Raw genomic sequence first — 26,668 nt, 5'->3', positions numbered from 1 at the left:
TAATCTTGGTGTGCCGGGTGTGATAATCTTGGGGTGTCAGGTGTGATAATCTTGGGGTGTCGGGTGTGATAATATTGGTGTGTCGGGTGTGATAATCTTGGAGTGTCGGGTGTGATAATATCGGGGTGTCCTGTGTGTAATCATATTGGAGTGTCAGGTGTGTGATAATCTTGGGGTGTCGGGTGTGATAATCTTAGGGTGTCGGGTGTGATAATCTTGGGGTGTCGGGTGTGATAATCTTAGGGTGTCGGGTGTGATAATATTGGTGTGTCGGGTGTGATAATATTGGGGCGTTGGGTCTGTGATAATATCGGGGTGTCCTGTGTGTAATCATATTGGAGTGTCAGGTGTGTGATAATCTTGGGGTGTCGGGTGTGATAATCTTAGGGTGTCGGGTGTGATAATCTTGGGGTGTCGGGTGTGATAATCTTAGGGTGTCGGGTGTGATAATATTGGTGTGTCGGGTGTGATAATATTGGGGCGTCGGGTCTGTGATAATATCGGGGTGTCCTGTGTGTAATCATATTGGAGTGTCAGGTGTGTGATAATCTTGGGGTGTCGGGTGTGATAATCTTAGGGTGTCGGGTGTGATAATCTTGGGGTGTCGGGTGTGATAACCTTAGGGTGTCGGGTGTGATAATATTGGGGCGTCGGGTGTGATAATATTGGGACGTCGGGTCTGTGATAATATCGGGGTGTCCTGTGTGTAATCATATTGGAGTGTCAGGTGTGTGATAATCTTGGGGTGTCGGGTGTGATAATCTTAGGGTGTCAGGTGTGATAATATTGGTGTGTCGGGTGTGATAATATTGGGGTGTCGGGTGTGATAATATTGGGGCGTCGGGTCTGTGATAATATCGGGGTGTCCTGTGTGTAATCATATTGGAGTGTCAGGTGTGTGATAATCTTGGGGTGTCGGGTGTGATAATCTTAGGGTGTCGGGTGTAATAATATTGGGGCGTCGGGTGTGATAATATTGGGGCGTCGGGTGTGATAATATTGGGGCGTCGGGTCTGTGATAATATCGGGGTGTCCTGTGTGTAATCATATTGGAGTGTCAGGTGTGTGATAATCTTGGGGTGTCGGGTGTTATAATCTTGGGGTGTCGGGTGTGATAATCTTGGGGTGTCGGGTGTATCATGATTAGGATCTTGATTCTTTCTCGCCATCTTGCTTCTTGTAGGACACACCATGACGCCCCGGAAGAAGCTGCTGACTCTGGAGTCAATGAATCAGAGCGTCCGAGCTGCCAAGGTCCCGATCCTGGGATCCCTCGCGGTCCGAGCTGCCGAGATCCAGAGGGAAATTGTACAGGTAACACGAATACATGATCACAGTGTAAGAAAACATCCCATCTCCCACTCCGACACACACAACATAAGGTACTGGATCTCCTGCACAGTATAACAGACTGGATCACCTCCACAAAAGAACACACTGGCTCTCCTTACACAATATAACATACTAAATCTCCTTCACAATGTAAGATACTGGATCTCATCCATCAATTCAGCATAGTGGATCTCTACCTAAAATGTGAGATAGTGGATTTCTTTAATAATATGTTCTTTCCCACAATATAATATACTCGATCTCTTCCTACAATATAAGATAATAAATCCCCACAATATAACCTGCTGGATCTCCCCACATAATATAAGATGCCGGATCTCCTCCACAACAGAACATACTGGACCTCATCCACAATATAATCTACTGGATCTCCTCTACAATAAAGCCTATTGGATCTCTTTCACAATATAACATACTGGATCTCCCCGACAATATAAGATATGGCATCTACTCTGAAATAAAACATACTGGATCTCCTCCACAAAAAAATATTCTACATTTCCTGCAAAATATAAAATATTGGATCACCTTTCATAATAAAACATACTAAATCTCCTTTACAATAAAAAATGGTGGATCTCTCAACCAAAGTGTAAGATAATGAATCTCCCCCCACAATATTAGATAATGGATCTCCTTCCAAAATATAAGATAGGGAATCTATCCCCAAAACATAAGACAGTGGATCTCCTCCATATAAGTTACTGACTCTCCTTTTATTATAAAGTTACTGGATCTTCTCCAACAATATCCGATACTGGATCTCCTCCACTATATAACATTATGGATCTTCTCCAACAATATTCGATACTGGATCTCCTCCACTATATAACATTATTGATCTTTTCCAACAATATTCGATACTGGATCTTCTCCATAATATTCGATACTGGATCTTCTCTACAATATAATGTTGTAGCTGTTTTGTTGTGACCCAAACTGAGATTACGGGATCACCAGTGAGTCCTAATCATGGGACTCGGCCCTCTTGGTGACCAGTGGAGCAGTTCTGCTCATTGCCCGTTTTCTTCTACCACTTACAGACCAGTAACGCTCCATGCACAGTTCCCATTGGACGCTCCACCGGCCGCCCCGTTTCAGGACTATGGCATGGTCACTCTTAGCTGTCAGGCCTTTCCCCGTGAACTCCCCATAACACACAGATTTCTCAGAACATCTCATGAGAAGAAAATATTAGACCAAATATAAAACCTTGAAAAATCATAAAGAAAATATAGAGCTGAGAAAAATCTCAACCCTTCTATATCAATGTCATCCTCTTCTAAATGGTATCACCTCCACCACGAGGGCTTCTGTCTCCTAAGTCCAGTGTCGATGAGGGGACTTTCTACCTTCTTCACCCATCTGCCCTTAGTGTGGACACCCACATCGTGCCATTGGTGTCGAGACACTCACACCCCGTCAGTAGTGATCATCCACACGCCGTCATTAGTGGACAACCACACCCCATCAGTAGTGGTCACTCATACCCGGCCCTTAGTGTGGACATCCATATCCCATCATCAGTGCTCACCTACATCCCATCATTAGTGGTCATCCATCATCCAAGGTCTATATGATACACGCACGCCGCTAGGTTCAGATAGGGGCGAGACAGGTTTCATGAATTTGTTGGAATCCTGGAGGAACCATTACCCAGGTTGACCATAGGCTGCAATTTATCTCAGGCACACGATAGATTCAATTGCTGACCAGACACATCTGACAAGAGTCTTCATAAACAGTTGAACAGTGGAGTTTAATCAAGTACGGCCAGTACCATTTAACTCTTTGAAGCAACAGGCTTCACCACAGTACAGTCTATTAAAGCAGGCACAGTAACGTCAGTCTCTTCAGTAGCATAATTCAGCACAGATTAGATCTCTTAGCAGCACACTTCTATGTATACACAACAACAAGTTTTTCCTTCACAAGGACACAATAGTGCACAGCATTCTTTATCCTGCATGGAGATGGAGAGGGGGAGGGTTTGATGAGGGAGATGATCCCTATGACGCAAATCCTTCCAGTCCTTATCTTTCTGCCCGATAATACTCCGCACTGTTAGCTCAGGGAGTCTATCTGACCTGTGTTTAGCTTCCCTCCTGACCTGAATTCTGTTCCCTTGCCTTCTGTCAGATACAGATAACACACCACCTTTCTCTTCTGCTCCAGCCAGACAGTTAACACATCCCCACAATCCCCCTGGGGTCTGCTAAACACTCCCTGTCTCCTGTTACTGTGTTAACCCCTATAGTTGCTGGATGCTTCTGGAGCACAACACTTCCTGTCTCCTGTGCTTGTGTTACTTCTAATAGTTGCTGGATGCTATTGAAGCAAGAGCACTACTTCTGCATGTCACATATAATACACCTCGGATAATTCCATACTAGATCTGTCACACAAGGTGAGGGAAGGAACAAATGTACAACAACAGGAAGAGGGGCAAGGGACCCAAGAAATAGGGAAAGGGGGAGTGGAGACCCCTAGGCAGATCTAATATCACCCTGACTATCCTATCATCCCTATATAGGTTCCGCACCTATCGCTGAGCAGGAAACCTAATCCCTGAATGTCCCCAGAGCTAGGCCATAGGTAGGGAGGGGACAGGGTGAACACTAGTCAGGTCTCACTGTAACTAAAGACAACAAGGTAAACAAACAAAGGGGATACACTTAGCTTGAGAAGACACCAGAGCCAGAGAGATAATGCCAACAGTCCTCCAAAGGAAGTCCAAGAAGAAACTAGCCAACTACCAGTAGTCCAGACATGGACAGAGGAACATTGAACTATCACTGGCGAATCTCTGGAGACACTGAGAGTTTTTAACTACCAAGCAAGGGTGTGCCAATTAAAAGCAGAAGGTGGGGGTCGCTGCTGGGTCCTAAAGGAAGGAGGATATTACTACACTACAGAGATGAGAGGATCAAGAAGGTGTCTGCAATGCCAAGCGCAGTGACCTTCTACAGCCAGATCCAGAACGACTGTCTGTCACACTTGATTCACCCATAATCTCTTGACACATCCGTCATTCAATTACTTGGTTAATACACATACAGTGACATGGAAAAGTTTGGGCACCCCTGGTCAAAATTGCTGTTATTGTGAACAGTTAAGCAAGTTGAAGATGAAATGATCTCTAAAAGGCCTAAAGTTACAGATGACACATTTCCTTTCTATTTATTGATTTACTCGCGTACTCAGGAGGAGCACCGTAAGTCAGACAGGTTCTCCAGTTTCTACTTGATAACCATTTATTTGCTAAACCGGAGAAATTTCAATTTGAAGTACAGCAGGTCCAGTTCTTAGGACATATGGTTTCTGCATCGGGGTTTCGGATGAACCCTGTTAAGGTGCAAACGGTCCTTGATTGGGTTCAACCAAGTAACCTGAAAGCGTTGCAGAGATTTCTTGTCTTTGCAAATTTTTATGGGAAGTTCATTAAGAACTTTTCGTTCATAGCCAAGCCTTTAAATGACATGACCAAGAAGGGAACAGATTTTTCTCCTTGGTCAGCCGAGGCGGTAAATGCTTTTTCTGCTCTCAAGACAGCTTTCCCCATGGCTTCTGTTCTCAGCCAACCCGAGGTCGATCTGTCTTTCTGTGCCGAGGTGAAGAAATATGAAAGCAAATGCAGAGTCAGTGGCAGGGTTAAAGCCTCTCGTCAGGCCCCAGTGGGTTCTCTCTTGCTTAACCAGGTTCCGTAGTAGCCCTGGATTCATTTGTCTATGGACTTTGTCATCGATCTGCCCAACTCTGGCAGTGATACAGTTGTGTGGGTGGTGGTGGATCGTTTTAGTAAGATGGTTCATTTGGTTCCACTTCAAAAGATCCCAACTGCTAAGAGTTTAGCAACTTTGTTCAGTTCTCATATTGTTAAATTGCATGGTGTTCCTTTCTGATAGGGGAGTTCAATTTCTGGCTAGTTTTTGGCGTCATTTTTGCTCCACATTTGGTATGGAGCTGTCTTTACACATGTCATAGAAAATATTAAGGATTCCTCCAAACCCCTCATTCCCCCACCCCCTATACTATTTGGCACCTGACCAAGAGCTGACGCTCTAGAGAAATGGCTAATATGCAAATAGCAGTACAAAGAAAGACCCTCTCTTCCCCCCTCCCTTATCGACCATCTGTCAGTGTAAAAGAAACTCTATGCAAATCGCAGCACACAGGAGAGGTGGCAAACTCAAGTGGCACAGGCCTGTGATAAATATACACTTAGGTGAGAAGGACGCAGTTCCTGGCTTCAAAAGAATTCTCTCTCACCCCCAGAGCATCCCCCTTTTGAATAACAGAAATCTACAGTCTGGCCGGCACGACACGAAATATGGAATATCGGAAGTTCTAAATTTCCGACAATAATGGGACACATTTTTAGCGGCAGGGTCAGCTAAGGAACAATATGCATAATTTTCAGTAGCTGTATGACCCTCCAGTGAGCTATAATGCAAAAGTACACAGATAACCAACCGCAGTCACGTCATGTCTAGTCTCTAAAGAAAAGTAAATTTGTGGCGTCACTTTCGGGCTTCTGAGATCAACCAGCGAGAAGTTATCAGAGAAACTAGATATTTTAAGAAAACCATAAAGAGCAGAGACCACCCACGTGAGGTCATCACAGGGGACTATGTGGGCAGGTTCCCCCTTCGGCATAAAAGACCCAGCTGAAGATGGGTCCATACTCATGCCGGGAGTATATATTTTATATAGCAGGGGTCCTGTTTGATTACGGCCAAATCAAATTGGAGCGCCTTCCCTCCAGCTAAACTGAATTGTCTCTGCGATCCATATAGTAAGTTCTTCTTTAATCCCATTTTATTTGTGTAACTGTATATTCTGTATTGTAATGTCTCCCTTTGTAAAACCTTTTGTATATTTTTCATAAACACTGCCTCCCTTTTGAATTAAATATAAAATTTAATAGTCCTGTTTCTTTTGTCCTGTAATCATTCCATCCCCCGAAGCCATACACGCTACCAAAAAGCAGGCGTCCGATCAGGTCTGTATTATATTTTAAACTTGATCGGTGGTGGCAGTAAATAATATTAAGTGGGCTATCATGAAGCTGGCAGTGACCGTACGGGGGCGTATACACATATCCCATGCATTGGAATCCGGAGGTGTGTACGCCATACGCTGACTGGTCACTTGCCGATAGCTACGTAGTGAGTAATCAGGATCATGTCGCCCCTGACAGATCATGACTAGTGATGAGCGAATGTGCTCGCCACTGCTCGGTACTCGCCTGAGCATCACTGTGCTCGACGAGCATTTCCGGGTTGCTTGGGCAGGAACTTGGGTCCCCTCGCATGTTTGGCACTCTTTAGAGAGCCAATGAACATGCAGGGATTGCCTGCCACATACTGTAATACTGTAGCCATTGGCTGGCCGCACAGCATCATCAGGTGTATATAAGACCGGGCACAGCCATGCTCGTCACAGTCTACCCCGGAATCAGGTAGAGTAGGGAGAGGTGCTGCTGCATCAGGGAGAGATTTGCTTGTTTATAGTTAGTATAGGTATTCCACAACATATATCTATCTATATCCATCTGAACTAACAGTCCTTCTGAGGACTAATCCAGCTGCATATAATCCGTGATAGGCAGGCAGGCAGTGTATGTGGCCGACTGCAGTGTATGATACAGCACAAGAGGGTCCATTGAACGTCCTGTCTGCTGCTGCTGTAATAATTAATAAAAAGGCAATTTTTTTTTATCTTAATCCTGGTTATTTGCTTAAATTTAAAAAGCAATCCAGAGTACACCATATTTTCTGCTCACGGCAGAATCAAGCCAGATCTGTTCCATATTTCAGTGATAAAAATCCAGAAATTTGAACTGAACGTGGAAAATATTGGCCTCCTTTTCCATTCTGTTGCAGCGTGTCGGTGAAGCTAATCACACTAGGTCTCCGTGTAGAATAATATTAGTAAATTACAGGCCTACAATTTAAAGCCGTGGTTCTGACGCGCCTCCTGGGCCATGGGGTACCCGGAGCCGGGCCAGTAGATGCTGGGAGTTGTAGTCACTGTGGCGGTGACCCGGTCCGTGACCCAGGGCGGTCAATCCAAGGGGAGTTTGTGTGTATAGGTTTTATTAATGTCCAACTACGCCACCTGTGGAGTGCGGCTAAAGGGGCCGCCGCTGCGGAACAGTCCTCTGAAGCTGGTGGTTGTGCAGCAATGATGGTATAACTCCCCACAGGATGAGTTAGCTTCAGGGCAGTGTGTGTGGATGATGGTGGTTATTGTGCAGGGAGTCAGTAATAAACACGGAGTCAATGGGATGTAGTCTCAGGTCCTTTACTCACAGTTATTTCACTCCAAGTCATCACTGCAGATCACTACTTCCCAAGTCGTCCTGTGTTTACTCAGTGAGGGGCTCAGTCCACCCCCAGGTAGCTCCAGAGTACTTAGCAGGACCCCCCTTCTGTGTGTCCTTTCTCTGGCCTTCTCCCTGCACCTCACACCTAGTGACTCCAATCCGGTACCCTCGGGCCTTGGCGGGCGACGTCTGTTCTGTCCCCTGGGTCCTGTGTGGCCACCTTCTTAGTGGGACTGGTGTGGACTTTTAGCTAACGGTACATAAAGTGCTGCAGCCTCCGGTTTCTAGTTGAGCCTTGCAGTTCTCCACTAGTTGAGGGACCGGTTCCCCTTATCTGGCCTCACCCCTCTACCTCCTGGTAGCAGCGGGCATACGGGTGGCTTTCTGCACGGCCCGTACCCCTAAGGTCCCCTCGCTTCTTGTTCCTGGAGCCTTTCCTGCTCCCTCTCCTCCTTGCTTCTCCTTCAGTCCTGGGCCTCACTGGCTAGGCCAGCCTCTGGAGCAGAGCTCATACACAGCCTCTGCTCCTGTCACTTCTTCTCCTCTGACTGAACGAACCCTGATTTAAGATGGTTCCCTCTTTTATACTGCTTCCTGTCAAGTGCTCCCCTGATCTACTTCCTCCACCCCATCCACTACATGGTTCCCCCTCTCCAGGTGGTTCCCCCCCACTCCAGCCAGGGACCAGGGACTGTGCTCTCCCGTAGGAGCAATGTCGCTCTGTCCCCCGGAAATGTGGTGTAGTGAATGCAGGTGTTAGGGTCCTGAGCTGTACTCCTTCCTTACCTGAGAGTGAGGTACCACACCTCTGGGTGAGATGCAATACCTCTGTGGCGACCGAACCCTCAGGGGCGCCACACACCCCCCTGGTAAAACACAGCACGTCAGCGGGCTGGAATAGAGTAAAAGACAGGGTAGATTAAAGACATGCAAATTTTTTTCATCACATATGTGTGACGCTCACAGCCCACCCTGGGAGATAGGGGTACTCGGAGCCGGGTCAGATGTTTGGGGGGTTGCAGTCGTGGCTTGGACCCTTTCCATGCCCAGGGCCGTCACATTAAAAGAGTTAATGGGCTATCAGGGTTTGGTGTTGATCGAGTGGATTTAATGACTACACCACCTGTGGTGCCCGGTGATTCTCCACCAGCGCTGCGTTCAGTCCTCTGAGGCGGGATGTCGTGGCAGCAGAAGATGGTACTACTCCCCACAGGCGGAGCTGGGCCTCAGGGCAGAGGGAACAGGAGGATGGGAGTTGTAGTGGGAGATGTGGTGCGGTGTGGTGCAGTGCCGCGCTTTAATAAAGGACCGGAGGCCATAGGGGTAGTCTTCCAAGCTTTACTCACGGTAGAATGCACAGCTGCAAGGCTTCTCCCTGCTCCTCACGGCGTGCTGCGGCCCCCAGTAAGGGGTTCAGCACACTCTGGGTAGTTCAGGTGCATTAATCAGGACCCCCGTACCAGAGTGTTCCTAGACTTTCCCACTAGGTCCTCTCCTGTCCGTGTGTGGTGCGTATACTAAGGCCGGGTCTCCCTCTGGTCTATGCACAGAACAAGGGTACGGGTGGCGACTCCGCTTCGTCCGTTACCTGGTGGGATCCACTGAGCCTCTGGGCTTCTCCAACTAAGACTTGAAGTGACAGAGTCAGATATTGGGGGCCGGTACCCCTTTTGCAGCAGGAATCCCTCTGACTAGGCCAGAATAGTGAGGACAGGTGGCGTATACCGCTCCGTCTGCATCCCCCTGGGATCCTTTTGCCTGTGGAGCTTGTCTCCTCTGCTCCCCTCCAGGCCTTCTTAGGTAGGGACCTTGACCGGGTAGAGACAGACGTTAACTCTAGCCCGCTCCTCGCCTCAAGGCCAGAGCACGAGGACCGTGTGTCTTCAATCAGCTGCAGGTTCACACAGAAAGCCACGTTCAGTGATGAAGATCACAATCAAAGAACATAAGCCCAAGATGGCCGTTTATTAAATATGAATTTTGTGGTGTAACTAAAGTGCGTCCTCCACCCTCACCCACTACATGGTTCCCCCTATCTTTGGTTCCCCCCATCTCCTCTTATCCCGGCTGGGGCAGCACCCTGGTGCCTTAAAGCCCCCCTCAGGTGAGAGAGGTGTAGTGTTGGATGGATGTAGTGGGGTCAAAATAGATGCCCCTTCCTTAACTCGGAGAGGAGATACCACACCTCAGTCTGAGGTGCAGTACCCCTGTGGCGACTGAACCCTCATGGGCGCCACATTCCCCCCTGGTGAAACACAGCACGTCCGCGGGCTGGAATGAGAGCAAAGCATGGTACAGACTTTTTAAAATTTTGCATAACAATACAACAATCTTCCCAATATGGGAGGCACTTTTTCTTGAACGTTGCAAACTTCAAATAGTACAAAAGTATAAAACATCACAGAGACATTATGCATATAGACAGACTGTTAGAAAATACAGTAGAAAAAACGTCAGTTCAGCAGCTTGAGGGACCTGTCCCAAACCCTCAACGTGGGCCCTGGGGTGGCTGCCGGGTATGAAGATCCCGAGTTGGACCTCCCAGAGAGCCACTCCAGACAGGTTTTGCTTCTGAGGTCTGAGGTAGTAATGAAGCGGTTTTGCATAAAACCAATAGGGAGCACCTAAAAAGATGCAAACTATATACAAGTAAGAGTCTGCCTACTGCCAGTCCGCAGGGACAAGTGTCTCTCTAAGCAGGGAGGAAAAACAACATAATACGTGCAACAGGTAACTAAATAACAGGGATGTGCAACCTCCGGGGCTGCTTAGTCCAGGTATCCCCACTTGGGAAAAGGCTCGTTTCTCCCTACAGAGCCTGACCGGTCCTCTACTGGCAGGCGCGTGGGGGCGTCACAGCTGAACACCCTGTGGATGTCCAGGGCGTACCAGCCACGCACTCCATGATGGCGAGTGTACGATACCAAATCGCCCGGATAGAGGTTCCGACCAGGGTGTCCCTCCTTTAGTTGTGGCTTGACGTCCCGCCGGTTGACGAAGATGTCTTTCTTAAACTGGGGACTCCGTATGAAGCCCCATCCCGCCTCCTGGTGGAAGCGGACTATCAGCCCTTCCTCCCGAGGGCTTGGACGAGCAGCCTCTGCCTGGCGGGCCTTGGACTTTGCAACTTTGGAGCGTACCTCCAGGCGCTCGCAGCAGATCCTCCTCTCCCGCCGCTCCTTGTCATATTGGAGGATCTGCTTTAGGCAGAACTCCTTCCTACGCGCATCAGCCCAGGTCTCCTGGGGGAAGCCCATCAGGTCGCCCCCCCCCTGGTAGTCCCAAGCCATCTCTTCCGCTGCCAGGCAGGCAACCGGGGGCGCAGGCAGCGGCAACATCAGAGGTTGCTGCAGGTCCTCTGTAAGCAAGGACCAGTCCGGGTTGGGGCAGGTGGATTCCCCGTGAAACTCAGAACTCCCTGGGACAGGAGTCGGGAGGCACAGCAGGTGTCCGGTGATGGCGGTGGCTTGGGCCTCAGTGTCCAGAGCCGATAGCTGCTCCCATATGATCGCAGCCGGGGACGGGGGTGCTGGCAGGACACCAACAAGGGATACGGTGCGTTCCGCGCGCGGGCTGGGGACTTCCATCTTACCCGCTCTTGGGTCACGCACGGCCTCCTGAGTCTCCTCCGCCTGGGCTGCGGCCTCTGCGGACCGACATGAGGAGCTTTGGCGGCGGGCCTGGATCCTCTGCAGCACCGACTCCCTCCACTGCGCGGCTACCAGTCTCTGGGCCTCCTCGACCCTCCGGGTCAAGTCCGGGGTTTCTCCTCGGAGGAACTCGACCTCCTCCTGGGTTAGACATATTCCCTTCACTCTTAGGAAGGTGGCAGCTCGTGGACCAGCTCTGGAGGACGGCGGCGTCCATCGCTGCTTCATTGTGCGGAGTGTCTAGGATTGATGCGGCCACACCTTGTTGTTGGTTTCGTCTCCTCCTCTTTTCGGGGCGGCTCCAGGGCAGCTGGCTGACGGTCACTCCCAGGGACATCCCATCCGCTTTGACGGACATTACCTCGCGGACTGTCTCTAATGGAAGGGGCGGTCTGCTCTTTTGGCGCCATGGGGGAGCCAGGCCCACGATAGTGTCGGGGTCGTAGCGACATTCCACTCGTCCTCCAGTCACTCCAAATTAAGGCTATGAGCATGGGTCAACCATTCAAAGAATGAGTCAGACAACAAGCTGGTTCAAACTCAGAGCATGCTCAGAAGGCTACTGGCAAGCCACGATCTCAGCAATGTTCTGCTTTTATTTCCGCATGCACAAACTTAAATACACTACGTAATGGGGAGGGGAAAGAGAGTGTTCGGGGCGGGGTAAGCCATAAATGTCTAGTATCCAGCCACTCCTGATTGGTCCACGTCTCCTTAACTCAGTCTCTGGGCAGACAACAGTCAGTTGATGTTTCGGTTTCATTTCTCTGAAACAGGTGCTGGCTGATACCGGCACCATCTTAGCATAAGTTTCGATCTAAGTAACACGTAGCAAGGAAAGCTTATTGTTATAAGACACAAAATGGTGGTTAGTACATAAGCAAAGCGTATAAAAGTATAAAAGTGGAAAAATATATATTCTTTTTTACCCTGACATTCCCCCCTAAACACTAAGCTTTCCTTTGCTTCGGGGCCTTTGAGACTGTCCATGTGTGGGGAGAGGGGAGGTGGATTTCTTCACCCAATTATTTTAGAAGCTGCCCCCTTATGGGACGCCCCCAAACAATTGAGCCCTACCCTAAATGACACATGGAGTTCTTCCAACTGACCCTAAACTAGATCTCTCAATTGGACTCTATCATGGGGGGTCTGGTCAGGCTTGTTTAAAGGAGTGTATTTCTCCATGTCTTCCTTACTGGTATCATCATGTAACAGAGATGTGGTTTCTTGATTCAAAAAGGTCCCGGAGGTTGGAACAGCATTGTTTATAGCTTTCCTGTATAAGGGGACTATGCAGCATAGGACCACCAGGCCCAATACTAATAGACCTCCTATCACTAGACAAGCTTGCTGGAGGAATCCCTTGAGCCTTCCCAACCAATCTGAGAAGAAGGAGGTATCTACCCCTGCGTTCGCCTTCACTTCCTCTGCCAGACTTGTTATCCTTCGAAGAGCTTCCACGGTTTTCCCATTCACTCCAGAGTTCTGGGGAATGTATGTGCAGCATTCTTCCCCTATCATCCCACATACTCCACCTTTCTCAGCAAGAATCATATCTATTGCCAATCTATTTTGAAGAGTCATCCTTGTATTGGGCCCTAGTTCCTCAACTATGCCCTGGAAGGCATCTCTGCTGTAATTTATAAATCTCTGTTCAGTGTAATAGACATAGTTTATCCAATCTACATTCCTATTGATCTGTATAGCCGGGATGAGAGAGAGAAATCCAGCAACTACTTGATTCTGGGCCTTGTACTCATCTGGGACCCCCCTAGGGACTCCTATAGAGTCTATATAGACCTTCGGGTCTTCTGCATAGCTCATATGCAGCTGTTCCAGACTTCTCTTTTTCCTGGTCAGTTCAGGAGTTGTTTCCGGGTTCCAGGGCAGGATTCTGAATTGCATGGCTAATTTTACTAGGGTGCACTGTCCGGTCCAGGTGGTGGGAAGCCTGGGTCTGAGTCGTCCATCCCCACAGAGCCAATAACTATCATATATATATCTGGAATGATTGCTTAGTAGATCAGTGTCCACAGTCTCGTTAGTCTGACAGAAACTATCTTTGAAAATTCCTAAAGAACGACCGGTAGAGTTGTCAGGGGAATAGCATGTATAATTATCTTTGGTTATTGTTACTTCACCTGGGGTCCGAATTTTTGCCTTGGAGCTAACCAGGGGAATGTATTCAGGACAAGAGCTATCGTCTACTTTATTTTTCAGCAACTTTAATAAGCAGAGGGTACTATTATGGTCAGCTGGGAAAGCATGGGTGTACAGATGAGTATTGGCGGCTGCACAGGCCACGCAACTTACGGATATGTTCTGGGCTCTAACATTGTACCGTACCCATTCTAACCATAGATTTTTACGGGGATTTACCTGGGTTTCTATGGAGAAAACTTCTTCCCACCCAAGCCCTGGGATGGGAATGACCTCGTTTAACATTTTTTGCAGCATAACACCTCCGCTAGATTGACTTGTGTTCAAAGGGGCTGGTGTAGGTTTTGTTTGTATATCTTTTAGCTCTATTATTCCTTGACCAGGGTTTATAGCACCATTGTAGCTACTCAAAACATATTTCCCCAAATCTCCTGTTTGAGGGTTCTCCAGATTCAGATATAAAGGGAAGCAGTCTTTTTCCCATGAACATTTTGGTCTACGTGGCCACTGTACCTTATCTATAAATCCAGTGCTCAGGGTCATTCGGGTTAATAGAGATCTCCCTTCTCGGTCCTTCCTGTTTACAGCTTCCTTTGGTTTGTATTCCCAGTCAGTATCTCCCGTATTCCACCCCACATCTGACCAATAATAGCAATTTTCGTTTCCTGGACGGGTTACACAGAGATAAAACGTTCCTCGGGCACAAGCGTTATACCAGTACCATGTCATTCCTGCACAATCCACTATGTCACAGTAATCAAATCGATACGTCTGGATTTTTGCGTGAGTATCTACCCAGAATGTGGTAGCTGTCCACCCTGGGACAGACAGTAAGCATATGGACAGGATATAGAAGAAGGTAGTCATCTTTTATAGACTCGTTCTGTCTCTCTTGCAGTGGGAGGCGTGAATCCAGGTGCTCCTGCCCTCAAGCTTCAGAGCTGTAGGAGTAGTCAGGATCACAGTGTAGGGGCCCTCAAATCTGGGTTGGAGACAGTCTTTCCGGACAAACTTCTTTACGTACACCAGGTCGCCTGGGGTGAAATCATGTACCGCATCACCTGTGGATTCTGGGAGAGAAGCAGATACTGGAGAGCGGGTGTTAGTCAATTCTTTAGACAGAGCAATCACAAATTTTACTACTCTATCATGTGTTTCAGACAACTCTTGGGGCCTAATCTCTCCTATCTTGGGTGGGGTCCCAAACAAAATTTCATAGGGAGTCAGCCCATGTTTGGCCTGAGGAGTGTGTGTGATATGATACAATACTATAGGGAGTAGGTCGGGCCAGGGGAGGGGATGATCTTAGGTCATTTTCAAGAGCTGGGTCTTGAGTGTGGAATTCATTCTCTCCACTTTGCCTGAACTGGCAGGATGGTATGGAGTGTGGAGGCCCAAATCTGTTCCCAACATGTTCCAAAGTTCTTTGTAGATATTTGCTGTGAAAGCTGGTCCTTGATCCGATTCTATGACTTGGGGAACTCCAAATCTGCAGGCAATTTCAGTGATCAGTTTCTTGGCTGTGACTTTAGCAGTCATGTTGACAACCGGGTAGGCCTCGGGCCAGGCTGAGAACATATCCACGGCTACCAAAACGTACTCCTATTTTCCTGCTTTAGGCATTTGGATATGGTCGACTTGTATTCTCTGCCAAGGGTAGTCTGGTTTAGCCAGGTGTTGGAGAGGGACCCGTGCCGTACACGTTGGGTTGCAGGTAGCGCAGACAGAGCAGGATTTTGAGTACGCAGTCACAGTGGAAGAGATTCCGGGTGCAAAGTACAGTTTCTTGATACATGCCAAGGCTTGATTCTTTCCTCTGTGTGTAGGCCCGTGAGCCCATGCTGCCATGGCTGAGTACATGCGCCTGGGCAAGCAAGGTTTTCCGTCCACTTGATAAAGAGCTGAGTCGACCTTTAAATCTTTGCGACCTGCCAGCACGGCTCCCGCCGCTTTCCATTGCTTGACTTCTTCAGTGGGGGGTCTTCCTTTGCTCTTCACACAATTTTTCTTCAGGCATCCTGACCCCCCTGGATTCCACTCGTGTCTCCGCTGGACTTGTATGGTCTTCCGCCGGCTGTTCTTTGGCCCTTGCTCTAGTGAGCGCCACAGCTACGGTTTGCAGGGTCTCCCCCATCTCTTCTTCCTTTTCCTGCCACTTTGATGACACATTCTCCACTGCCGCAGTCTTGGCTGCTTGGTCAGCTAGGTGGTTGCCCCTGGCTTCCCTGGAATCTAGTCTTCCATGAGCCTTGACCTTGATAACAGCAACCTGAATGGGTAGTTCCAGGGCCTTCATTAGAGCCTTAATCCATGAGGCATGTTTCACTGGTGTACCTGCAGCTGTGATGAATCCTCTAGACTTCCACAAGAGTCCAAAATCATTGCAAATTCCATGTCCATACCTAGAATCGGTATATATGTTCGCCGTTGTTCCAGCTGCCAGGTGGCAGGCTTCTGTGAGAGCTACAAGTTCAGCTTCTTGTGCAGACATGTATGGTGGTAGAGCTTCAGCCTTGAGGACTGTTAGGTCTGTTGTGACAGCATATCCCGTGTGGAACTTCCCTTGAGGGTCTGCGAAACGGGATCCATCAGTCCATAGATGCAAGGCAGGGTGTGCGAGCGGATGTGCCACCATATTCTCTGGAGCAGAAGTCTCTTCCTGCAAAATTTTTATACAATCATGAGGTTCCACCAATGGACCTTCACCCTGTTCATCTTCCCCCCTAGAAGGTGGAAGCAAAGTGGCAGGGTTGATAGTCAGACATCTGGTAAATGTTATATTGGAGGGCAACAATAGGGAACACTGCAGCCGCAGGTGTCTTTGGTTGGTTAGATGTTTCGGAGATGTTTGTTGCAGAACAGCCGAGAGATCATGGCCAGCCTGTATAACTAGATCATGTCCAAGGACGATATCAGCTGACTTGTCAAGGAGGATATGAGCAGCGTGGACCGCTTTAAGGCACGTGGGGGCAGTTCGGGCGACAGGGTCCAGGCGGGCTGAGTAGTAGCCTAAAGGCCGATACTTATGATCATAGCGTTGTGCTAGAACTCCAGAGGCATGACCTTCCGATTCAGAGACAAAGAGGTGAAATGGCTGAGTATAGTCTGGTAAGCCCAAGGCCGGGGCAGAGACAACAGCCTGTTTAAGGCGGTCAAAACATAGTCTGCGTTGGTGAGAGACACGTGGATCTTCAGCATGAAGCCAGACGGAGTCTTCGTCCTTAAGACAGTCATACAGGGGTTGCATAAGCTTTGAGGCATCCGGGATCCATTGCCTGCAGTAAGTGATGAGGCCAAGGAAAGTCTGCATAGCGGAGTAGGTGGTTGGGAAGGTGATATCCATGATGGCTTGTTTTCTTTCTTCAGTCAGATGTCTAGCACCTTGTGATATACAATGTCCGAGGAAAATGACCTTGGGCAGACACCATTGGACTTTGCCTTTCGAGACCTTACAGTTAGCTGAGTGAAGAAACCAGAGAAGGGATGTTGACATCTCTGGCAAATTTTCTTCAGTGCCGCAGAGTAAAAGATCATCCACATATTGTAGAAGAGTGACCTGAGGGTTATCTTGAACCCATGGCTCCAGAATAGACTTCATAGAATGAATGAATTGGTTAGGAGAGTTCTGGGCTCCTTGTGGAGTCCTGGTCCATGTAAGCTGTGCTCCTTGAAAGGTAATGCAAAAAGAAACCACGAATCTTCATGCAAGGGTATACTGAAGAAGGCGTTGGCCAGATCTAACACCGTAAACAAGGTGGCCGTTGGAGGCACCTGAGACAAGAGGGTGTTTGGGTTGGGTACCACTGGAGTTTCTAAAATGGTAGCTGCATTGACGGCTCTGAGATCCTGAACCAACCGGTATCTTGGAGACTCTCCCGGAGCGGTTTTCTTTTTTTTTTTTACAGGAAAGAGGGGTGTATTGCATGGAGATACACATCTGACAAGGACTCCTGACTCCAGGAGGGAAGCGATTTGGGTACCCAAGCTTTGTTCTTGTGCCGCCTTGAGGGGGTATTGTGGCAACCGTGGGTACCTGTGTCCAGGCTTGAGGTGTACTTGGACCGGGGGAACCTGCAGGAGGCCAACGTCCTCTGGCCCGCTGGACCACAGAGAGTGAGGGAACTGTGAGGTATCAAGAAGAGTGTGAGGTTGTATGGTCATCATCATGAGAGGGAAGGCTTTGAGAACGCAGCGATCTTCAGTCCCTTGTTCGGAATGAGGATCTCGCAGAAGAAGCTCCATACCATGGCTTCCGAAGGTAATAGTTGCCTTCATCCGCTCTAAGAGATCAGCTCCCAACAAATTAACGGGGCAAGTTTCTGAGACCAAGAATCTTGTGAGTACTCCAGTGAATGGTCCTGCAGACACAGGGACTGTGAGTGGGGAGGAAGTATGTTGGCCTTCCACCCCAACACAGGTGAGGGTATCCGGTGATAGGGATACCGAGGGAGGGAGCTGTGTGGAAGAAATGACAGATGTGGCCACCCCAGTGTCCACCAGGAATTTTAATGGTTGATGGTCCACCTGTAAAGTGACAGTCCCACAGGCGGCCGTGGGGTGCGTAGCCGGGAAAGTGGACACTGGTTGACCGGGCCGTCATTGGCGTGGGTGAGATGGTTCACGGGAAGGTCCATGGTTGTGTGGACCGTCATGAAACGAGCGGTCATGGTACTGTCTGCGGGTTGGACAGTCTCTGAGAATGTGATTAGGGCTACCACATTCCCAACACAGTATGCGTCCTTCAGAATCACGAGATTGTCTCTTGTCTCTAGGTGGCCCCCTGTCATTTCTTCTGTCTTGTTTTCTATATGTGGGAGGAGTATCATCACCTGTGCCTTTAACCATTACCCACTTGATTCCATGTTGGTTGCCAGGGGGTGGGTAGCTTTCTTGAGCTTGATATACCATGGCAGGAGCGGCTTTCTTCTTTGGCTTAGTATCCTTTTCCATTTTTAGCATGGCTTTTTGGAAAGCTTTGACAATGTCCACCGCGTCGTTAAAAGAAGAAGAACGGATCTCGGGGCGTACCCTCAGAACCTCATCTCTGAGGGCGTCTTGTAGGCCATCTACTAGGGCCTGAACCAAAAGGGCGGCCTGCGTCTTGACTGTATCCGAGATCCTCAAAATGCATGCTGAGTCTTGCAGCATATCTTTCCACAGATTCATCAGGGTCTTGTTGAACATCTTGTACAGACCCAGCTTGATCTGACAAGCGATCCTGAGCCCAGGCTTTTAACTGTTTCATGTATTCTAGGCCGGATTCATACGTACTAAGGGATCCTGCTTTTATGGAATCCATGGCCTTTTCGATAGTAGGCAAGAAATATTCCTTGGCCTTCACAGATGTGATACCTGCCAAATCAGCCCAGGTTGCACCATAAATGGCTCTGGTTGTGTCCAAGCGTCTAGCATACTGCATGGGAGATTTATCGGGATCAGGAAGCTTTGAGACCAGAGTGTCTACTTGTACTGGGGTAAAGGGTTGATATTTGATCATCCCTAAAGGTCCAGGAACTTGTTGAGGACCGGGCAGCGTCGCATGTTCCTTGGTGGTGTTTGGGGTGGCAGTTAGGGAGGATTCTTCAGGCAACAGAACCGCATTAGGTATCGGTGTTGGGGAGGAGGTTGCCACTAGTAGCTTAAGGGCCAAAGGCATAGCAGCATGAACTGCTGGACTACGGACACATACAATGCGTATTGAGTCGAATCCATGGGGGAGAGTCTCCATGCCTTCCTTGAGGGCTAGTACGTGTTCCTCCATGCACGGCCCGAGTGGGTAGTCGAAAATTCCAGAAGATATAAGTGGTATCGCTAAAGTGCGTCTGGGCATATCCTGATGACTCAATTTTCCTGCATGAAGGAGTACTGAACGGATGGTAGATGTGAGAGTGGAACGTGACTCTTCGGGGTTCTGGGGGTCATAAATAGGACCCACTGCATGTATGATAACATCAACGGGCAGTCTACCCGCACGGGTGACTAAGGTCTGGCCTTTTGAAAGCTCTCCGTTTTCGGCTAAGTGAGCCTGGCATTCTGCAGCCAGAGTGGAACCAGCAGCAAGGGCAATTTTACGAGCCAATCCTCCAACATGGCTCATACGGGTGTTTGCAGGGTTGACTATGGCCCCCACCCGATGTGTAAGGATGTCACCATAGCCTATTGACAGAGTAACAGGGCGTCCTGATGGGTCTACTAGATTCCGGGAGCGGTAGGGGTCCCAGACTTCTGAGGGGCTGGGGGGTGGTGTTCTTTCAGCAGTTGCTTGGAGCAAGGGCCGGAGTATGGGCAATGAATGTGGGGTGGAGGATGCCATAGGAGACGTATGGGGTAAAGGGGGGGGGCTGGAGTATCTTGAGCCCATCCCTCATCTGGCTCCGTATCGTCTTGAGTAACAGTATGTTGGCGGAGGGAGAGCAGTCTGGCCTGAAATTCTGGGGAGTTGAGGAGGATATCCCCAGAGTTATGGGCGACCCCCATGGGGAACAGAGGGAGCGCCTCAGCATCGTGGACTGGAGCAGAGGGTATCACATTAGTTTCAGATGGGTGCTCTGGGACTGCGGGCTTTTCCACCCGTGCTGGCGGCTGGTAATAAGCACCGGACGGATCTAGTAGCGGATATAGGCCGGATTGGGGTTTCCCGGGTCTCCCACAACAAGTAAAAGGTGTAGTAAGATGGCCGTTGGAGGGAGGAGTTGGAGTGGGAGTGGGATTGTTCTTGGGGGCAGGGAAAGGTGTAGTAAGATGGCCGTTGGAGGGAGGAGGGGGGAAGAGTTGGAGTGGGAGTGGGATTGTTCTTGGGGGCAGGCTGGGCATCGTGCCATGGGCGGCCCGCCCCACAGACACAGCAGAACTTCGCCCAGGGCGGGTTCTTCTCTTCGCACATACGACACGTCCATCCTTCCGATGATTTAGCGTCGGCGCCATTATAGGGTGGTGGCTGAGGGCTCGGTGTAGTGACAGGCATCAACGGGGTTACGGCCAATTTAGGGTCACATAACAAATCACATTCTGCAGCTTTCATGTATCCGAACAAAGGCTCGGCATTCTCTGTTCCCCCCTCACCATCTACTTCTTTCCAGCCCTCAACCTTTAACTCATTCGCTACTCTAAGATGTGCTTGAGCCTGGTGCAGGAGTCCTTGATCACTCAACATCCCTTATTTTGTATAACGCATTCCTTCTACACTGAAGGCTGAAGTCTGCCCGTACTGGGTAGTCTTATCATTTAATACAGATTCCTAACATTCTTAACAGCCTCCTTGCTTTCCCGTGACTCTAGTAGCTGGATAACTCCCACTGCACCATCCGGCAATTTGTGAAGCCTTTCAGATTTGAACATACGCAACATTTTCTTATAGAATGCAATGATCTGTCGCGACTCAGATCACTGGTGCAGTCCACAGGTCGCCACTCCTCAGTGTAGAGCACACCTCAATACACTGATGAGATAGAGAGACACCTCAATCTATCTCCTTTCCTAACCTTGAATGGCGACTTTACAGTGCGACTCACCACGGCACCCTGATTACAGGTCACCACCCGTCAGTGTAGAGCACACCTCAATACACTGATGAGATAGAGAGACACCTCAATCTATCTCCTTTCCTAACCTTGACTTTACAGCAGTCTCTGTGGTAGACGAAGAGCACTCCTCAATTCGTCACAGATTCTTTCTTCCTTACACTACAATCTAGGGATGGCTTGGAATCGACTATCAGTCACGGGAGGCAGCTATCTAAGAAAAGTACAGTGACCGGGGGAGGAGGAGGTGGTGTGCACACGAGCACGCGCAGGCATGCGACGTCACTCGGTCTCACAGTTGCTGGTACGGGACGTGGCGCGGGACGCCCAAGGTCTCACCACTCGACCGGTCACCCACCCAGATCCAAACTGATAATCCCACAGGAACCGCTGCGGCTGACACACAGGCAAGTGAAACATATAAAATATATCTCAACTTACCGTGTTCAATGGAGGTTGATCAGGCCTCAAATTCAGCCGCCGCGGTCACCACCAGGGAAGTCAGCAATATGGATCCGAGAGGGCGGCGTACCGCTAGCCACGCCCCACGTTGGGAGCCATTTGTCGGGGTCGTAGCGACATTCCACTCGTCCTCCAGTCACTCCAAATTAAGGCTATGAGCATGGGTCAACCATTCAAAGAATGAGTCAGACAACAAGCTGGTTCAAACTCAGAGCATGCTCAGAAGGCTACTGGCAAGCCACGATCTCAGCAATGTTCTGAATTTATTTCCGCATGCACAAACTTAAATACACTACATAATGGGGAGGGGAAAGAGAGTGTTCGGGGCGGGGTAAGCCATAAATGTCTAGTATCCAGCCACTCCTGATTGGTCCACGTCTCCTTAACTCAGTCTCTGGGCAGACAACAGTCAGTTGATGTTTTGGTTTCATTTCTCTGAAACAGGTGCTTGGCTGATACCGGCACCATCTTAACATAAATTTCGATCTAAGTAACACGTAGCAAGGAAAGCTTATTGTTATAAGACACAAAATGGTGGTTAGTACATAAGCAAAGCGTATAAAAGTATAAAAGTGGAAAAATACATATTCTTTTTTACCCTGACAATAGGAGGTGCAAGGAAGCTGTCCTTTCTGCACATTATGGCGTCCGTTCTTCTTGGGCGGGTGCCATTTTAAGTGGAAAACGACAGTCTGTGGTAAAAGGCGCACAGTACCTGGTAGCAATGGGCAATCTTCTACCGTTGCTGCGGGCACGCAATCCTGCCGACTACGCCAAGTATGTGACGCTCACAGCCCACCCTGGGAGATGGGGGTACTCGGAGCCGGGTCAGATGTTTGGGGGGTTGCAGTCGTGGCCTGGACCCGTTCCGTGCCCAGGGCCGTCACATTAAAAGAGTTAATGGGCTATCAGGGTTTGGTGTTGATCGAGTGGATGTAATGACTACGCCACCTGTGGTGCCTGGTGATTCTCCACCAGCGCTGCGTTCAGTCCTCTGAGGCGGAATGTCTTGGCAGCAGAAGATGGTACTACTCCCCACAGGTGGAGCAGGGCCTCAGGGCAGAGGGAACAGGAGGATGGGAGTTGTAGTGGGAGATGTGGTGCGGTGTGGTGTGGTGTTAATTTATCCCTCGCAGTCAGTTACTCACCACTCTTGTCAGTCAGAGGTTCTCATGAACATACATACAAGATGAAACTCACAGCTGCCTGCTTTACCTAGGGGTTAGTACAGAACCTATGGGGACTGTAGTGCTCACTACCCTCTGGGAATGCCCAATGTTGCCTCCCTAAACAGCCCTAGGACAGTGTACTGCCCCTCCAAGATGGCCACAGCAATGGCTGCCCCAACTCCGTAATATAAAGCCAGCTAGTAGACAGACGGACAGGCAGACAAATTATCTTATTAATTTATTATTCAACTCTCACATGGACATACATAAATTCACCCAACTCGCTGGTGATGGCAGTGCTTGCACCATGCTTACCCAGAAATACAGGGAAATCATTCAGAGTGAAGCAAAGTGTAAGAATGAAAGGCTTCTGACTGTGCTGAAGCTGGAAGCTTCATTATTCCGGGGATCCCTGTACGGCCTCCAAATAGGCTGATTGGCCAGAGCCCCACGTTGGGCGCCAAAAAATGTTGTAGCTTCTTTTTTATGAACCAAAGTCAAACTACGGGATCACCAGTGAGTCCTAATCATGGGACTCGGCCCTCTTGGTGACCAGTGGAGCAGTTCTGCTCATTGCCCGTTTTCTTCTACCACTTACAGACCAGTAACGCTCCATGCACAGTTCCCATTGGACGCTCCACCGGCCGCCCCATCTCAGGACTATGGCATGGTCACTCTTAGCTGTCAGGCCTTTCCCCGTGAACTCCCCATAACACACAGATTTCTCAGAACATCTCATGAGAAGAAAATATTAGACTTAATATAAAACCTTGAAAATTCATAAACAAAATATAGAACTGAGAAAATTATTAGCCCTGCTATATCAATTTCCCCCTTTTGTAAATGGTATCACCTCCACCATGGGGTTAGTTGAAATATAACAAAATATAGAACTGAAAAAAAAGAGTAACCTTCTATATAAATAAGATACTAGATCTCCTGCACAATATAAAATACAGGATTTCCCCGACAATATCAGATACTGGATCTTCTCTACAGTATAACATACTAGATCTACTCCATAACTTATGATACAGAAGCTTCTCAACTATATACACTGCTGAAAAAAATAAAGGGAACACTTAACCAACACAATGTAACTCCAAGTCAATCACACTTCTGTGAAATCCACCCGTTCAGTTATGAAGCGACGCTGATTGTGAATCCATTTCTCCTGCTGTTGTGTAAATGGAACAGACAACTGGTAGAAATGATCGGCAATTAGCACGATACCCCCGATAAAGGAGCGGTTCTGCAGGTGGGGACCACAGACCATTTCTCTGCTCTCATCCTTTTTGGCTGTTGTTTTGGTCACTTTTGCATTTTGTCATTGCTCTCACCCCTAGAGGTACAGTAGCGTGAGGTGGTGTCTACAACCCACAGAAGTTGCTCGGGTAGTGCAGTTCATCCAGGATGGCACATCAATGCGAGCTGTGGTAAGAAGGGTAGCTGTGTCTGTCAGCCTAGTGTCTAGAGCATGGAGCAGATACCAGGAGATGTGGAGGGAGTCATAGGAGGGCAACAACCCAGCAGCGAACCGCTACCTCCGCCTTTGTGCAAGGTGGAACAGGAGGAGCACTGCCAGAACCCTGCAAAATGACCTCCAGCAGGCCACAAATGTGCATGTGTCTGCAGAAACGGTTAGAAACCGACTCCATGAGGGTGGTATGAGGGCCCGACGTCCACAGATGGGGGTTGTGCTCACAGCCCAACATCGTGCAGGACGCTTGGCATTTGCCACAGAACACCACGATTGGCAAAGTCACCACTGGCGCCCTGTGCTCTTCACAGATGAAAGCAGGTTCACACTGAGCACATGTGACAGACGTGACAGAGTCTGGAGACGCCGTGGAGAGAGATCTGCTGCCTGCAACATCCTTCAGCATGACCGGTTTGGCAGTGGGTCAGTAATGGTGTGGGGTGGCATTTCTTTGGAGGGCCGCACAGCCCTCCATGTGCTCGCCAGAGGTAGCCTGACTGCCATTAGGTACCGAGATGAGATCCTCAGACCCCTTGTGAGACCATATGCTGGTGCGGTTGGCCCTGGGTTCCTCCTAATGCAGGACAATGCCAGACCTCATGTGGCTGGAGTGTGTCAGCAGTTCCTGCAAGATGAAGACATTGAAGCTATGGACTGGCCGCCCGTTCCCCAGACCTGAATCCGACTGAGCACATCTGGGACATCATGTCTCGCTCCATCCACCAACGTCACATTGCACCACAGACTGTCCAGGAGTTGGCGGATGCTTTAGTCCAGGTCTGGGAGGAGATCCCACAGGAGACCATCCGCACCATCATCAGGAGCATGCCCAGGCGTTGTAGGGAGGTCATACAGGCACGTGGAGGTCACACACAATACTGAGCCTCATCAGGAGCATACCGAGGCATTGTAGGGAGGTCATACAGGCACGTGGAGGCCACACACAATACTCAGCCTCATCAGGAGCATGCCCAGGCATTGTAGGGAGGTCATACAGGCACGTGGAGGCCACACACAATACTCAGCCTCATCAGGAGCATGCCCAGGCGTTGTAGGGAGGTCATACAGGCACGAGAAGGCCACACACAATACTCAGCCTCATCAGGAGCATGCCCAGGCGTTGTAGGGAGGTCATACAGGCACGTGGAGGTCACACACAATACTCAGCCTCATCAGGAGCATGCCCAGGCGTTGTAGGGAGGTCATACAGGCACGAGAAGGCCACACACAATACTCAGCCTCATCAGGAGCATGCCCAGGCGTTGTAGGGAGGTCATACAGGCACGTGGAGGCCACACACAATACTCAGCCTCATCAGGAGCATGCTCAGGCGATGTAGGGAGGTCATACAGGCACGTGGAGGCCACACACAATACTCAGCCTCATCAGCAGCATGCCCAGGCGTTGTAGGGAGGTCATACAGGCACGTGGAGGCCACACACAATACTCAGCCTCATCAGGAGCATGCCCAGGCGTTGTAGGGAGGTCATACAGGCACGTGGAGGCCACACACAATACTCAGCCTCATCAGGAGCATGCCCAGGCGTTGTAGGGAGGTCATACAGGCACGTGGAGGCCACACACAATACTCAGCCTCATCAGGAGCATGCCCAGGCGTTATAGGGAGGTCATACAGGCACGTGGAGGCCACACACAATACTCAGCCTCATCAGGAGCATGCCCAGGCGTTGTAGGGAGGTCATACAGGCACGTGGAGGCCACACACAATACTCAGCCTCATCAGGAGCATGCCCAGGCGTTGTAGGGAGGTCATACAGGCACGTGGAGGCCACACACAATACTCAGCCTCATCAGGAGCATGCCCAGGCGTTGTAGGGAGGTCATACAGGCACGTGGAGGCCACACACAATACTCAGCCTCATCAGGAGAATGCCCAGGCGTTGTAGGGAGGTCATACAGGCACATGGAGGCCACACACAATACTCAGCCTCATCAGGAGCGTGCCCAGGCGTTGTAGGGAGGTCATACAGGCACGTGGAGGCCACACACAATACTCAGCCTCATCAGGAGCATGCCCAGGCGTTGTAGGGAGGTCATACAGGCACGTGGAGGCCACACACAATACTCAGCCTCATCAGGAGCATGCCCAGGCGTTGTAGGGAGGTCATACAGGCACATGGAGGCCACACACAATACTCAGCCTCATCAGGAGCATGCCCAGGCGTTGTAGGGAGGTCATACAGGCACGTGGAGGCCACACACAATATTCAGCCTCATCAGGAGCATGCCCAGGCGTTGTAGGGAGGTCATACAGGCACGTGGAGGCCACACACAATACTCAGCCTCATCAGGAGCATGCCCAGGCGTTGTAGGGTGGTCATACAAGCACGAGAAGGCCACACACAATACTCAGCCTCATCAGCAGCATGCCCAGGCGTTGTAGGGAGGTCATACAGGCACGTGGAGGCCACACACAATACTCAGCCTCATCAGGAGCATGCTCAGGCGTTGTAGGGAGGTCATACAGGCACGTGGAGGCCACACACAATACTCAGCCTCATCAGGAGCATGCCCAGGCGTTGTAG

The 26,668-nt window shown here is 49.6% G+C and overlaps 1 protein-coding gene across 1 annotated transcript in view; it reads left to right on the top strand.

Moving 5' to 3' along the window:
- LOC141264746 (alanine aminotransferase 2-like) overlaps positions 1-26,668 on the top strand; it is a 137,953-nt gene that overhangs the window by 9,256 nt on the left and 102,029 nt on the right. The window contains exon 2 of the mRNA XM_073677008.1: positions 1,184-1,314. Coding sequence (XP_073533109.1) covers positions 1,192-1,314 — 123 coding nt within the window. The 5' untranslated portion in view covers positions 1,184-1,191. The remainder of the gene's footprint in view (positions 1-1,183; positions 1,315-26,668) is intronic.

This window comes from Phyllobates terribilis, unplaced genomic scaffold (assembly GCF_046119375.1).
Source record: "Phyllobates terribilis strain yellow unplaced genomic scaffold, ASM4611937v1 Scaffold_4__5_contigs__length_816908805, whole genome shotgun sequence".
Classification (NCBI taxonomy): domain Eukaryota; kingdom Metazoa; phylum Chordata; class Amphibia; order Anura; family Dendrobatidae; genus Phyllobates; species Phyllobates terribilis.
Note: the sequence above shows the minus strand (reverse complement) of the source record. Positions and strands in the feature narration are given on the sequence as shown.